Source organism: Mandrillus leucophaeus, unplaced genomic scaffold (assembly GCF_000951045.1).
Source record: "Mandrillus leucophaeus isolate KB7577 unplaced genomic scaffold, Mleu.le_1.0 Scaffold167, whole genome shotgun sequence".
NCBI classification, from domain to species: domain Eukaryota; kingdom Metazoa; phylum Chordata; class Mammalia; order Primates; family Cercopithecidae; genus Mandrillus; species Mandrillus leucophaeus.
Genome location: NW_012101665.1, coordinates 2,052,712 through 2,069,156, shown reverse-complemented (window position 1 = coordinate 2,069,156; position 16,445 = coordinate 2,052,712). Strand labels below are relative to the sequence as shown.

Sequence of the window (16,445 nt, the reverse complement as noted above, 5' to 3'; positions counted from 1 at the left end):
AATTATATTATTTAATTATTATAAATGGGACCCTTTATCTCACACCATATATAAAAAGAAATTCAAAATGGACTAAAGACTTAAACATATGATGTAACACTATAAAACTACTAGAAGAAAAGATTAGGGAACAGCTTCTTGACATTTGTCATGGCAATAATTTTTTGGAGAGGACCCCAAAAGTATAGGCAACAAAAGCAAAAATAGAAAAATAAAAATAGACAAATACACTTGCATCAAACTAAAAAGTGTATGCATAGCAATTGAAAGAATCAATAAAATTAAAAGACAATCTATGGAATAGGAAAAATATTTGCAAACCATATATTCAATAGGAGGCAAATATTCAAAACATAAAAGAAATTAATTCAATTCAATACCAAAATTACAAATAACCCAATTAAAAATGAGTGAAGAACCTAAATAAATACTTCTCAAAAAAAGAAATAAAGATGCCCAACAGGCATATGAAAAGTTGCTCAACATCTCTAATCATCCAGGGAAATGCAAATCAAAACTATAATAAGATATAACCTCACACCTCTTAGGATGGCTATTACCAAAAGACAGAAGTGTTGGTGAGGATGTGGAGAAAAGGAAACCCTTGTACACTGTTGGTAGAGATGTAAATTCATACAGCCATTTTGGAAAACAGTATGAAAGTTCCTCAAAAAGCTAACAACGGAACTACCATATGATCCAACAATTTTACTTTTGGGTTTGTAATTCAAAGGAAATAAAATCAATGTGTCTAAGAGATATCTGCATCCCCATGTTCATGGCAGCATTACTCACAATATCATGATAAGAAATCAGCCTAAGTTTCCATGGATGGATGAATGGATAGATAAAGAAAATATGATATACTGTATTGCAAACTTGAAAATTGATAAGAGAGTAGATCTTAAATGTTCTCACCACAAAAAAAAACGATAACTATGTGAGGTGATTAATACACTAATTAGCTTGATTGTGGTGATCATTTCACAATTTACACATATTTCAAAACATTTTATATACCATAAATATTTGTCAGTTATACCTCCATAAAGCTGGGAGGAAGGGGAGGGAATCTCCTACTAAATCTCTACGTTTTCTCTTTTTCAGGCTAAGTTGTTTTATATACTGTCTAATAAAAAAATGTCTGTTTTAGAAAGTAAAAACCTCAAAGTAAAAGTCAAAGAGTTTATATTTAAATATTTTCTTTACAAGGAATGCAACATTTGCAGAAGAGATAATTTGCTGCAAAGAGCTATATTTTTATGATTAGATGAAAGACTTTGACCTTTATTTTTTGCTAGAAATGTTGAAAGAGGAAAGAAAGTTGTCAGAATTCTCATTAACTACATTTGATGCATCCAGAAGAAAGTCAAAAGACTTGTTAACACACACAAACACACACATACACATGTGAAGTTTCAGCTCTTTTACCCCAGCCTATCCAAACGTTCTACATGGCTTATGACCATAAATTGTTTTTTTTAAAAAAAAAAATACAATACAGCTTTTTGGTATCTTTTCCCCAAGCCAAGTCATACATAAAACAGACTGTATGAAAGAAATATAAAATCAAGAGAAATACTGTGAAACTCTACGTGTTTTAAGATCAGAATTTTTTTCTACTATGCAATCTACCTATTCCCATTTTTATCCCTTAATAATCATTGAAATAGATTGTCTTGATATTCCAGAATTCAAGAAGTTGAGCCCAAATGTTTTTGCCACAATGAAACAAGTGGTAGTCTAACCTATTTGACAGGAAGAGCTTAGCTGTAGGGCAAATGTTTGTGAATAATGAACCTTGGGTTAATCTCAACTCTTAGCTGTTGCCTTAGAAAAACCCTGAACTGTTCTGCATTCGAATTTACTCTCCCAATTTATCTAGCATGGAAAATGGGTGTATAAACTACAGTTCAGGTCCTCTAGTGAAGAAAGTTGCTTAACGCAACCTTTTAAATAATTGTGTGAGAGAGCCAGGGGTGTAGTGCAAATGTTTAACAATTGGCTCTCTAGGTGGTGAAGGTGGGGGGAGTAGAGGAGAAGTTCTGATTTGCAGCATTTACCCATTTCTGTTGTATAAATACTCCCACTCTAACCAATATCAAGCTTCCAACCTAAAGTCACTGACCATGGAGTTAAAGGTGCGGTGGCACTCATTACACAGTATTTTCACTATACACAAGCAATAGATATAAATAACCTCGACAGCATAGATAATAGTAAAACATTGTAAAGTAATGAGAAAGTGATACATTTAAAGATTGTTTTACAAGTCCGGCATGGTGGCTCATGCCTGTAATCCCAGCACTTTGGGAGGCTGAGGTGGAAGGATTGCTTGAGCCCAGGAGTTCAAGACCAACCTGGTCAATATGACAAGACCTCATCTCTACAAATTAAAAAAAAAAAAAAAAACAAATTATCCGGGCATGGTGGCATGCACCTGTGGTCCCAGCTACTCACAAAGCTAAGGCAGAAGGATCGCTTGAGCCCAGGAGGTTGAGGCTACAGTGAGCCATGATCACTGTACTTATCACTCTGAAATTATTATGTTGTTTTACTTGTGTCTTTGTTTATTACCTCTTTATCTCCCTATACCTTCCCTGGCCTCCAATATACTCTAGCCTGCGCAACAGAGCAAGACCCTTCCCCCAACCCCCCAAAAGAGTGCTTTACCCTTTTTGCAACATAATTTATGCACTTACATGTTTATATAATTGAATTAATAATAATTGTGTTTAAAAACTAACCAGCCTACAAAATGTATTTAATTATCAGCTCTCAGGAGATTGTATGAGCCAACTTCAGCACACCATGGGATATAACAAATATTAATAAGATATGAGGTCTCTGTTCTCACATAAGCATTCCTACTGCAAAGAGTAGCACCAGACAAGATACATATCGTCAGCATACCACAAAGAAAGCATACGCGGCCTCAACCCTAGAGTTCCTGCTATAGCAAGGCTTTGCTGATGGCAAAGTTCTCAATCATATTTGCAATGTGAATAATAGCAGTAATAGTCAACTTCTTTTTTGCTTGCTCTCTTTAAAACAGATGGTTCATTCAACTTTATTTTAGGAATTCTATTTTCACCAAAATGCAGCTGGAACCACATACTAATGATACTAGTACATTTGGCTCATATCTCTTTATTCTAATAGAATTATTCTACTAATGTGAAATTGCATAATATGTTCTCTCACCCCTAGTCTGCATGTCAACATGAACCAGCAACCTTTATTTCTTAGTAGTTTAAATCTGTCATTTCACTCTGTCCATCAAGAAACCCAGCTGCTCTCACACTTCCTTCTAGAAAGGCAGAAATATGCTAGGATACAATGGGAGAAGTCATTTTTGCAGGAAATGTTGGGAAGAAAAACTAGCTGGTTTTCCACTGGCTAACACTAGCTACTGTAACAAACAAACCTCCCTAATATAGTGACTTAAGTTGTAGAAGCTAATTTTTCATTGAGGTAAAATCCAATCAGTGGTGGAGGATGAGGGATGGTGCTCTCCTCATGCAGGGTCTGGGGTCTGACAGAGGCTCAGCCATCTTTAATGCATGGCTCCCAGGGTCACCTTGTGTTTTGTGTTTTTTTAATAGCCTGTACACTTCCCTTGTGCATCACTTTTGTGTACATGTCCTTGGCTGCAACTCAATTTCACGGCCTCCCCTTGACTGCAAGGAAAACTAAGAAATGCAATGTATGCACACCCACAAAAAATAAAAGCTAAACCAATTTGGTAGACAACTACTCAATTTCTGCAACTGAGGCACAGTTCCCAGGACAATATAAGATCTATTCAATCCTATTAAAGACAGGGCAATTATTATATATGCTTGTTAGCATTTTACGATGTTAATATATAATAGTCATAATGTTATTTTTACTTTTAAATTTTTAAAGGATGCTTTTAGCCTACCAGATGCTAAAAGCAGCCATATAATGCTTTTAGATGTTTTAATGATGCTAATGAAACAAGCACAAAATCATATACAATCTATAAGTATCATCTGTTCACTCAAAATATAATCATTCATTCAGCCAATATTTATTGAGCACCTGTATGGGATGGGAATGCCAGGCATTTGCTATATAATAACAAATGAAGCCCTTGTTCAGATAGTGTTTATATTTTTATTGGAGGCCAGGGAAGGGATAGGGTGATAAAGATGTAATAAACAAAGACACAAGTAAAACAACATAATAATTTCAGAGTGATAAGTACATAAAGAAAGATTTCAAAGTAAAAAAAAAATAGGACATTGGAATCACAGGACAGGATGGTCTAAAAGTCAAAGGGTCATGGAAGACACGAGTCGTGAATACAAGGATTTTTGTCTTTTCATTCACAGCTCTGTCTCTATCACTTAGAAAGGCTTCTGGCATATATTAGGGATTAACAAGTAACTGTTGAATGAGAAGAGCAAAAGCTAAGGTCCTAAATAGGAAGTCATCTTGGAGTGTTGAAGAAAGAGACAGAAGGTCAGGGTGGCCACCATGCAACAAGTTAGGTACAATGCGAGGTATCAAGCTCTGAGAGGAAGTCAGGGACCCTATCACATCGGATCTTGTAGGTCATGGTAAGAAGTTTAGGGCATGTAATAGGTCTGAACTTTTCTTTAAGTTTGATCGTAAGCAATTAGATGGTTATAAAGAGGGATGCTTTGATCATATCCCTGTTTTAAAAGGTCTCTTTAGCTGTGACCTGAAGAGTGTACTATGGGAGTGGAGAACAAAAGTGGAAGCAAAGGAGGAGATGACGTTGACTGGAAAGAAGGTAGGGACGCTGAAAGGGAGATAATTCATTGTTTAGGGACTTATTTTGGTAGTAGAGTTCACAGGGCTTGACGGTATGAGGGAGAGAAAGGAATTAAAGATGATTCCTGGCTGGGTGGATGGTGGTACCAACATGTAGGCAACACCTAGTATGATAAGGAAAGATGGGAAAGATCTGGTTTGTTTGCACAGCATCTAAGAAAGGAAATGAACATCAAAATACCATAGCCAAACATCCATATTTATTAATAATTCCCTTTTTCTCCTCCCCCACAATTTACCTTAGAAATTCTTTAAGCCTTTGTCCTGAGTCCCATCAACACTGCTTTCTTGGTTTTTGTCTGTTTGTTCATTGTCAGTGTTCCCAGGAGTCTAGTACTCCCTTGAAATGATTCCAAATATGTCTCTCACCTTATTTCTATCCTGAGCTTCACCCCAAATTCTCAATCTCTTGCTGGCCACTCCCCACTGGCTATCTGACCCAGTCCATAGCAAAGCCTGCATCTTCTCTTTCAACTCTGCTCCTCCTCCTGAATTAGTTATCTCAGTCGTTCAGAGAAGAAGGCTCAGAATACTCTAGTCTCTCTCTTCATTCTTCATCACCCGCATCCAGAGAGTTATAAAATATGGTATTTTAGCTTTGCCAGAATCTCCCCATGGGTTTTTTCATGCCCATGGATGCAGACTTGCTAAAGCCCTTGTACTGCCACTCCTGGGTGCAGCAGGGCCCCCGGAGGGGCCTGGTGCTTTGCAGTCTTGAACCTCTCCACTTCAGGCTCCATGCTGCTGCATCTCATAGCTGTGGACCCGAGTTCTGATCATGGCTCTCCTTAAAAGCGTTCATCAGCTCCTGGCCCCCTTCAGAATAAGCCCAAATGCCACAGCAGACTTCAGATCTTCTGGAATCCAGGCTCTGCCTGCCTTTTTGCCACACCTCCCCTCGCCAGTATGTTCATCCATGGACCCACATGAGGCTCTGTGCTGGTCCCCAAAGAAGCCACCACAAACTCACCCACCACTGTGCTAGAGTGCTGTTATTTCCTCCAGGTGGAATGCCCCGCTGCCCTGCAGTCCCTGGCAGAGTTCTATTCATTCTGCAATGTCCAGCATCACTGTCATGTCCTGTCCTCCAGGAAGCACTCCCAAATCCTCTAATTACTATAGAAGTAACCATGCCTTCCTCCACAATCCCACTTCTCTATTTTCTAACACTTGCTTGTATTGAAGCTCTTCATTTTAAGGTTAACAAAGATAGCCCTATAAACCCACACTCCCTGAAACACTGTTCTACACATATTAGGTACTGAAAATGTTGTTAAAAACAATAAGCATCCTATAATGTGGGGAATTGTAGACTAAACTGATGAATGGGATTAAGATACATATGGTGAATAAATGTATTAAACAAGTAATTAATAAAGTAATTACCATGGTGAATGATTCCATTTTCTAATAATGCTTGTCCCAAGTGCACACCTTCCTCAGGCCTGTGAATCTCTCCAATTTCCAACAGCCATGACACAAATTCGCTGCAACAGAAAGCCAGTGAAAAAGCTAAATGGTTAATTTTTTCCTCAGCAAGTCTTTCCATACCATCCAGTCATGAAGCAATGATGAAAGGAATCTCAAAATATAAAGGAATATTTGCAACACATTTCAACAGATTATTTTTTCACATATGTGAGGCCTACAGCCATTTAAGTTGAACTCTATTCTAGAAAACCTATGTCTGTACATTCAGACATCACTAAACTATACTTAGTTTTAAACTGTTCAACTTGTTGAGGCCTCTAATAAAGACAAAGTGGAAATTTTAGAGTAGCTTTAATTAAAAGGTTAGCATTAACATAAAGGCAAATGTGGGACTAAAGGATTGCAACAGATCCTAAAGACAGCTAAAGTCAGAACTGAATAGAGTAGTAACAACTTAATATAAAGAGGTAAGCTGTCTTTAATGTGGTTCCCAGGCACAGAGAACCAGTGAGTTTAAAGATCCAGGAAGGAAGAACAAAACAAAACCGCATGTACCGTGTGATAGGTAGGATTCTTCAGAAATCCTCTCACTGTCCTCCTACCATACCAAGATTCCCTCCCCTTGGTTTTTCAATTAAATTCTAATCTAGGTACTGCTCTGAAGGGACTTTTGCATATGTAATTAAAACCCCAAGTCAGTAGACTTTAAAATATGTAAGTTATCCCAGTGGGCCTGATTCAGGGAGTGGAACCCTTTGAAGCAGAGTTTTCTGAGGCTAGTGGCATGAGAGGAAGGCAGAGAAATTAAAAGCATTAGAAAGATTCAATGTGCCACTGCCAGCTCTGAAGATGGAGAGGACCTGGTACCAAGATACGCAGCCTGCAGAAGCTGAGAGCAACCCTTGGCTGACAGCAAGGAAACAAGGACTTTATTCTTGCAGCCTCAAGGAGCTGAATCCTGACAACCACCTGAGTAGGCTTGGAAGGGAACTTTTCCCCAGAGCCTCAAGATAAGAGCCCCGTCTGGCCAGCACCTTGATTTTGGGGTCATGAAACCCTAAGCAGAGAACCCACTTGAGCGCTCTTGGACTTCTGACTGGTGTTGTTTTAAGCTGCTAAGTATATGTTCATTTGTTACACAGCAATAGAAAACTAATGTACACCAAAAGACATATAAAAGTTTTACTACATTGTTTTGAAAATGTGAAATTACTTGGTAAATTCATTATTGTATCTCATCTGTCATCCATAAGGAATCCTCCAGCACAGAACCATCCATCAGAACTGTCCACCACACACTGCTGCGGCTGTGAAGGCCACAGTGGATTATAGGTTACATCTGTCACCACTGCAGGGCAGCCCCAGGCATCACAGATAATAAGGATGATGTTTTGTATCACTTAGGAGAGCCTCAGCTATATAGCGATTAAAAAAAAAAAAAGGGTCCCATGGTATCATTAAGGGAACACTAAATACAGAGACATTTTACAAATACAAAATATTATGTTGCTCATGTTTTAAAAGTCTAACATTTGAACTTTTATATAAATGATTGAATTTGTTGTAGACTGGCTTTGTTTTTTTGGTTAGAGAAACAAAGCTATAGACTGCATCAGGAAATTATTTCTTCATTAATTTCATAAACAAAAGCAAGAAAAATGACTAACATCAAATAATTGAGGGATATAAAATTCTAAAAATGGGTTGTCTAGACTACAAAAATAAGGCAGAAAGTTAAAAAATTTTTATTCTTTTATTAAATAAGAACCATTCAAAACCATTGCTTTTCTATTGCTGCCTAACAAATTCAAAAGAAAAATATAAGAAAAGGTGAAACAAAGTGTAGCAGTTAATATCATGTACTTTGCCATAAGACTATGGGGACTCAAATCCTGTTTCTGTTTCCACTACCTGCATGACCATGAGTTCATGAATTTAGCTCTTTAAACCTCAGCTTCTTCATTATTAACATAGAGATAATATTAAGAATGTCGTGCCAGGTACAGTGGCTCATGCCTGCAGTCCCAGCATTTTGGGAGGCCGAGGCAGGTGGATCATTTGAGGTCAGGAGTTTGAGACTAGTCTGGCCAATATGGTGAAATCCTGTCTATACTAAAAATTTAAAAAAATTAGCCAGGTGTGGTGGCATGCACCTGTAATCCCAGCTACTCGGGAGGCTGAGGCTGGAGAATCACTTGAACCCGGGAGGCAGAGTTTGCAGTGAGCCAAGATCATGCCACTGCACTCCAGCCTGGGTGACAGAGTGAGACTCCGCCTCAAAAAAAAAAAAAAAAAAAAAAAAAAGTCAATGTCATAGTGCAGCCAAAGGATTAAATGATATGACAGATGTCAGGAACTCAGCACGGGGCCTGGCACATAGTGAGCTTTACTAACTCAGTGGTTGACAAGTGGGTTGAGATGGTTGTTATGTAGCTAAGGCATAATTCTCTAGTCTGATGGCACCAGATTCCTGAAAATGTCCAATTACAATGAGGGAAAGAGCCGCTTTAAATATTGCTATAAACTGGAAACATTTTTAAGAGTGAGAGGTCAAGAGTAAAGGAACCCAATGAGTGGCTTTATCATTGGACCTACTGAGGGAATGGGGAAATTCCATCAACACTCTGCTAAAGGACAATGATCCACGCAGAAATGATCTCAAACTTGCACTGTAAGCAGCAGTAGTGTGCGGTTATGGAAAAGGCCACAATAACCTAACATTTACTGAGTCTCTCCTACCTATCAGGTGCTCTGGGAGAAGCTTCATATAGCATCACAATGAACTTGCACTATTCCCATAGGACACAGCGTGAGTGAAGGGTTAGCAAACTCTATTCTTCTTCAATAAGAACAAATTTGGCCCTGGGCTAACTTTCTATCATAGCTATGCTCCCTTAGACACCTGATGAAGGTAGTGTGTCAACTGCTAAACTAGGCAGCATTGCAATGGTAAAAATGACCCCTGGTGGCTAATTTGCATACCTATAAAAACCTAGTGGGAAGCCATAACTTGAAGTCACTCTCTTGCAAGTGGGCATATCCCAGTGAGGACCCTGAAAGTTATGCCCATGGGGTGGGTACAAGAGATAGTGTTGCTTTGCTGCACAGGGCTTCTATGCCAAGATAAACTCACATCTTCTCTTTCCCTTGCACGAGAGCTACTACCACCTAAGGGGTACCTACAAGCAACAGTATAGCTCACTGGCAGATGTGTAGCCTGCTGGGAGGATTACTCCCAGTGAAGAAGAAAGCCAGACGCTGCTCTGCAGGCAGAGGTTTTCCTGGCCTATAGATTTCTGAGTTGGGGGTTGGGAAGTGTATTAGCTCTTTTTCACACTGCTGTAAAGAATTTCCCTGAGACTGGGTGTATTAGTCCATTCTCACACTACTATGAATAAATACCCAAGATTGGGTAATTTATAAAGAAAAGAAATTTAATTGATTCACAGTTCTGCATGGCTGGGAAAGCTTCAGGACACTTACAATCATGGCAGAAGGGGATGCAGGCACACCTTACATGGCAGCAGGTGAGAGAAGGCAACTGAAGGAGGAAGAACCCCTTATAAAACCATCAGATCTCATGAGAACTCGCTCACTATCATGAGAACAGCATGGGGGAAACCACCCCCATGATCCCATCACTTCCCACTAGATGCCTCCCCTGGCATTTGGGGATTACAACTTGGATTATAACTCAAGATGAGATCTGGGTGGGGACACAGCCAAACCATATGAGGGAGGCAGAGGTAGCCTATGATTATGTTGTGTGTTCCCATCGCTGGTTAAAAAGACATCCTACTGAGCATTGTAGGTGAACTCTACCATCATCTCCACATTTTCAGCGCAAATGGAAACTTAACCATCCCAAATCACACAACAAATTGGTGGTACTGCTAGGAGCTGAATAGATAAGTTTGATGACAGTCTAGACTGTAAACTACCACTCCAGCTTACTTTATAAACTTGGGCATTGGTATTCACTAACAATATGCAATTGTTAAGCTCCCTGATCCATAGTTTCTGTATCTTCAAAAAAGTATAAAGGTATTTAACTCCTACCTAAGTATGTATTCCAGCATTAGAAATAATATATAGGAAGAAGTCAGCACAGAGGCTGGCCTAAAAAGAGCTACTTGAAGGCAGCTAACCTTCTTTCTGGCCCTGCACTTATTAACCCAGTCAAGGAATCCCACTTTATGCTGTCCAAAGGAACCAAACAACACTCAGTCACTCTGCTCTACTCTAAAAACTAAAGTGACCTCTCTGCCTATTGCTCACTGCCTGTCTCTTTACACGACCCACATTTTCAGACTCTTCACCTACACCCTTTATCCTGAGTCCAGCTGCCTAAATTCTAAATTAACTGGTAGTTCAGACTGTCTCTTATCTTCTCTGTCTTTCTGACTTTCAGGCCCTATACACATGTCTGTGCCCAACCAGTCATCCTATCCCCTGCAGGCAAACCCACCTGCCTATCACTCCTTGCCTGGACCCAACCTCCCTTTCCCCTGGGATCATGACATATCAGAAATCTGAGAAGTCATGAATGAATGGACGGATGCCTTAAGTTTCCTGGTCATGATTCTGGCTCTCTGTCCATTCCTTCATCCTGTTACAGCCCAGGAAATGGCAACTGTAAAGAAGTTTTCAGAAATGCCAAAGGGAATATTTTTAAAGGAAAACTAATTGAAGGAAAGTTAACAGGTGAGATAATGAGAATGTAAAAGAAAGTCATGCACCCAAGCTCCCAACCCTACCTTCCAAGAAAGCATTTAGGGAACGTAGTCAGTTTTCTTTTTCTGTCTTTGATCAGATTTCCTTGTCTGCACATCATTTTATAAAGTTTCTCACCCTGTTCAGAGATCATTACCCAGGTATCTTGCTCCATTCCTAATTTTAAACCTATCAAAAATGAGAAAAAGGAGAGGTAACTGAAAATTCTCTTCATTCATTCATTCAGTTGTGCCTTCATTAAGCAAGCATTTGTTGTAGGTCTACCATGTGCTGGGGGTTGTGGATACAGACCCCTGTATAATAGTGCCCTGGTGTTCAAGAAGCTCAGGGGCTAGGGAGACCTGCAAGGCAGGGCTTCCAGGATATATGTCACCTTCATGCAAATTGTGCCCCAAAGGCATAAAGCTTTAGCCAGAGGAATAAGAAGAGCAGCTGAGTCTCAGCCTCCATTGAGTCCTGGACCAGGCACCCTTGCTCAGGTTTAGATCAGCAGAACTGGACAGAGTAGTCATAGAGACAGTTCTGGTGGGGGAAAAAAAAAAAAAAAATGTGATATAATGGAGGCATACTCAGGCTACCTCACCTCTCCCTGAGAAATGTTAAGAAAGGTTTCACAGAAGGGACCTGTCTTGAATGCACAGGTATGAATGGGGGTTTCTAGAGAAAGCAGAGCTAACTCATTTGAAGCAACATGGAGGTCCAGAGCTATGGGTTGTAAGAGAAAAGACAGGAGATGGGCTGGTAGGATAGCCAAGATCCTTGCTCAACTTGCAGTTTCAATTTGTTTCATTCCTTAGGTATTGGGCATGCAGCTAAGTGTTTTAACCAGTGGGAGGAGCAAGGTAGGGTAGTGCGGGAAAGAAAGTTGTATTGCTTTGGAAACAAAGCTCAGAGGACAGTATGGGGAACAAACTGAAGAGGGAAATATTTAAAAAGAGGGACACTGTTAGGAGAAACCTCAAAAGTTCAAGGAAGTTCAACTCACTGCGAATAAGGGTAGGGCCATAGGGCAAAGAGGATGAAGTTGAGAAATAGTTAGGAGGCGCTATTGATAAGATATTGGTTAAATGTGGGCATGGAATAAAGAGAAGAAATCAGATGCCTTCCGGGCTTCTGACGAGAGTCACTGAATGGATGCAGGGAGGCATATTGGGCAAAGGCATCCAAGTAACCAGGAGTTCGGTGGGTACCGAGTATGCGTAGTGTAGACATTCAGGTGGGAGTCCAGGACTCAGGTGAAAACATGAGCATGCCCAGGGGAGGACTGGGTATGCGTAGTGTGGACATTCAGGTGGGAGTCCAGGACTCAGGTGAAAACATGAGCATGCCCAGGGGAGAGGGCAAGGCTGGACATAAAGTTTAACAAATCGGCAGTGTATAAGTGGAAGTTAATCTGATGGGAACAGATAACCAAGACGAGGAATCTAGTTAGAGAAAAACAGTGCCAAGCTAAAATCCTAGGAACACTGGCGCTTAATCAGGACTGATGAGGAGCTGTTGCAGAAGAAGGAGAAATACTTGTATTATTTTTAGTTGTCTAGCTGCAGAATTTCCTACCAGACCTTTATTTTTGACAATGCTGGAGCCATTAACATCTGTCTTTATTCAAAAATAATACCTTAAGAATGGAGTCTAATAAAGATAAATATAAAGATAAAGATCATAAGCAGTTTTAGAGAATGTGCTTTTTCTCTTGTTTGGGGGTTTTTATTTTTTATTTTTATTTATTTATTTTTCTGTCTTGGGTGAATCATAGTCACGCTTAAAAAAACAAAAAAGGTTCAACTTGATTGAAAGCTTGATTCACCTTTTAACTATTTGTTTGCTATTTGAATTCACTGCTACGTTCAACAAAACTTAGAGTCAGTCACATATTCATAAACTTTGTTTTAAAATTTTCTATCTGGTTCTTCATCCAGGATCAACCAAAGGAGTATTTGAAAACGCTTTGGAAATTCTACAAGTATGTACCATGAATATTTCAATCAAGGTAGCAACCTTGCATATTCTTCAGGGGAAAACATCTGAAGACGGAAGAAAGAGTTCTTTGTGTTCTGAAATTTCATTACCAATGAGGTGTTTTATTCTTGGGTCTCCAGAAGTAATCAACAATGTCATGCTTCTTAATTAAGAAATCAGTTGTTAATTAGTAGAAATACAAGCATTTCTATTTCTGAGCTGAATTATAGAAATATGCCTTTTTGCAGATAAACTTCACACTGGTGAATATAGCCAGGCCAAATTCCTTTTGCAAATTTTTCTAAAAGCATAACACAAATTCGAGATAGGCCTCCTCATATGAACAAACAACTAATTGGGTTACATTGTATTATATTCATAGACCTAACAATTTTTAAAAGTTTGTATAAATCCAGAGTGCTTTAATCTATAATTAGGAATCTAATATATTAGGTCTAAGAAATTTTAATGTTCTGTTAAGTATACAGAGAACAACTGGAAGCTTTACAACACTGCATTATGTTACTGAAGCTTGTCACTTAAAGAAAAATTTGGTAATGCTGCTTTAGAAATACCAAGAATAAAATGAAAAGAAAATTGAACAAATTTTCTATTTTAAAAAACTATTTAAAAGACACTACCAGCCATAACATAATTATTTTGCTAACTATATAAGTATTACATAACAATTTTGTAAGTATCAAATAAATCTTTTATCAAATAAGTATGAGGCTCACGTCACATAGTATTAGGTTGGTGCAGAAGAAATTGCTTTCAATGTCAAAACCGCAATAATTTTTGCACCAACCCAACAAGCAACCATCATATACCTTTCTACTTTCTCATGATTTCCCATTATCTACTCCTATGCTAAGTTAGAATCTTCGCTAACTATAATAGTGCCCAATTCATACACCCACCTTTCCGCCGTTCTCTTTCTTTCAAAATAGCTTCAAACCATTCATGCTTCTCTTCAGGTGTTTTTGCCATACAAACAAACCATTTATTTTTTGCTGTGTTATGTATCTTCCATCCATTAACAACAATGTGTCCACTGCTATGGAAATCAGCTGTAAATTAATGGGTAAAAGCAAATGAATAAAATGTAATACACAATATTATTATATCAACACTATCATTCAATACATAAAAGTTCCAAAACCACTGAATTGTTCAACATATCTTTGCTTTATATATGCATTTTGAAAAACGTACACATTTAAAAATTTTAAGAATGCGTTTATATTGCAGGCAGTCAGTTCTTAATAATGGAACATTTCTAGCTCGCAGTGTTAATACATTACATGAAACTAAACACTACAAAAATAATTAGCACTTATATGCTCTATGCTAAAAAATATTGTCAAAGTTTCTAAAGTAATAAAAGAACAACATGCAAGGTATTTTCTTCTCAAACATTCAAGATGTCTATTTATTTTATCTTTCTAATATTTTTTTGAAATAGCATTCTAGGTTTCAGAGACAATTTATGTCCCACGGAACAATTTTCTATTATTCAATGAACTGCACACTAAGGATTGGCCAATGGAACACACTAAGAGTGTAATTACCTAAAACTGCAATAAATGGAAACATACAAATGCCAAAGCATTATCACTGTACATGGTCGAGACATATACTCTTTAAACCCATTTCATTACATTTATGTCACATAAATAGAAACTTATGAAAAAATTGTTGAAGATAAATTTACATTTAATTGTCTTTTTTGATACCTCACCACAATTTTGGGTAAACTGTCATGCTGGGTTTGAAAATGTCAACAGCAAACTCTATACAGTAGTTCTCTGTCTAACAGCAGGTAGAGAATAGTGACATAACTTGCAAACGACCTTTACTGGCACGACAGTCCCTGCAAAGCAAAGATTCCAAGATGGAAAAACCTATGACAGAGGCCTGAGTCAGCACCTGTACCAATTAAAGTGACCCTTTTCATGTGTCTCTCCTGAAAGTCATTCAGCAGCAAAGGCCAGTGTTGAGGAGGTAAGCCATAACAAAGTTAAAGGTGGTTTAGAAAATGACTTTGTGGTACTTTGCTTGTTTTTTTCTTTTCTTTTCAGATGATCTATTTTATGAAGTTTTTGAGTAGAAACAAATGTGCTTGGCACTCATTCTCCCAAAATCTGGTTCCCATAGTCTTTTTCATTAGCTCCAAAATCACTACACATTATATGAGGTCAGACTAATAATACCACAAATCCATTATCAAATGATGCTGTTCAGTTGTGGAGTATTTAAAGCTTCCAGATTACTTTTGAGTCAAAATAGGATGACATTAGACATTAGTCTGTATTTTCTATAGGTGCCATAATACATGAATAATCAGTAATGACTTCTGATAATATAGAGATTTAAACTGGCAGATCCTTCCCTCCCAAAAAATTACAAGCAATTTTTAAAAAGATTTTTTGTACTATTGTTACCTTCGTGTGTTTAATTCATGTTCCGATCCTACACAAAGTAAGAGAACTTCATAATTCATGTCAGATAAGTATTCATGAGCATTAGTAGGAAAATAAGAATATTACTTCATAATTACAGTGTAATTCCTCCTTAATATCTATAAAAATAACCAGCTGAGAAATTATGATAAACTGGTGGGAAAAAATTCAGAAATTCTCAAATTCTACAAGTTTAGAACTGTCCCCCAACCCTGATCACTTGTAACCTAACAAGACCAGAATCACAAACAAGCCCAAGCTTTTTTTCAGGCTGTCTTCTCTCTATTAAGTCAGGCTATGATTAGCTAAGTGAACCTGGCACCTGCAGCTTAAAAGATCCCACATGGCCACTCAGGTTACTACACGTTTAACCATTACTCTAGATAAAGAAAACCACAGTAGCCAAATGCAGCCTACAGTCATAAACACTGGACTCACTCCAAAATGAACACAGTGTAGCCCTCCCACAGAGCACAGGGAACACAGGTTCACATGCCAAAATCATCCGGGTCATGCTCCTGACACCACACAGGTGTACCCCAGGGCCAGCCATCTCTATAACAGGGGGTTTTCCTTCCTTTCTTTCCTGGAGAGAGTCTGGTCACTGGCCTCTACACACCCTGCTGGCCCTCCCTCAGATATTTTTCATCAGGTCACTTCTTAGCTCAAAAGCCACCCATTGGGTGTCTCACCACTGAATCAAGTCAAAACTACATGTAGACTTTGCTTTAAAGATTCTTCCCAAACTAACTCAACTCTGTCTAACTCCTTCTGTTTTCCACTCTGTTCTAATGCCTTCCCACCATGCTTTTCTCGTCTGCTGCTTTCCTGGTTGTCCTGTGAATACTTATGTATTCCCCAGGCTGAGTTTCTCATCAAGCTACCCCACACTCCTCTCTGCCTCACAGATTCTTACTCCTCTTGAAAGTGGACCCATCTCCTCTATGAAGCCTGGCCTGACCAACTGAGCCAGTGCATACACATTTCTTTTGGAAAGCACATAATTCAACTCGGAATCAGATAAGTGAGCATGTG

At 38.6% G+C, this 16,445-nt stretch overlaps 1 protein-coding gene across 2 annotated transcripts in view; it reads right to left on the bottom strand.

Annotated features, from left to right (window-relative positions):
- PREX2 (phosphatidylinositol-3,4,5-trisphosphate-dependent Rac exchange factor 2) overlaps window positions 1–16,445 on the bottom strand; it is a 93,760-nt gene that overhangs the window by 44,315 nt on the left and 33,000 nt on the right. For both annotated transcript variants that reach the window (XM_011976493.1, XM_011976494.1), the window contains 3 exons: window positions 13,869–14,018; window positions 11,013–11,157; window positions 6,211–6,311 (listed from right to left, as the gene is read on the bottom strand). In XM_011976493.1, the coding sequence (XP_011831883.1) occupies window positions 6,211–6,311; window positions 11,013–11,157; window positions 13,869–14,018 (396 nt within the window). The remainder of the gene's footprint in view (window positions 1–6,210; window positions 6,312–11,012; window positions 11,158–13,868; window positions 14,019–16,445) is intronic.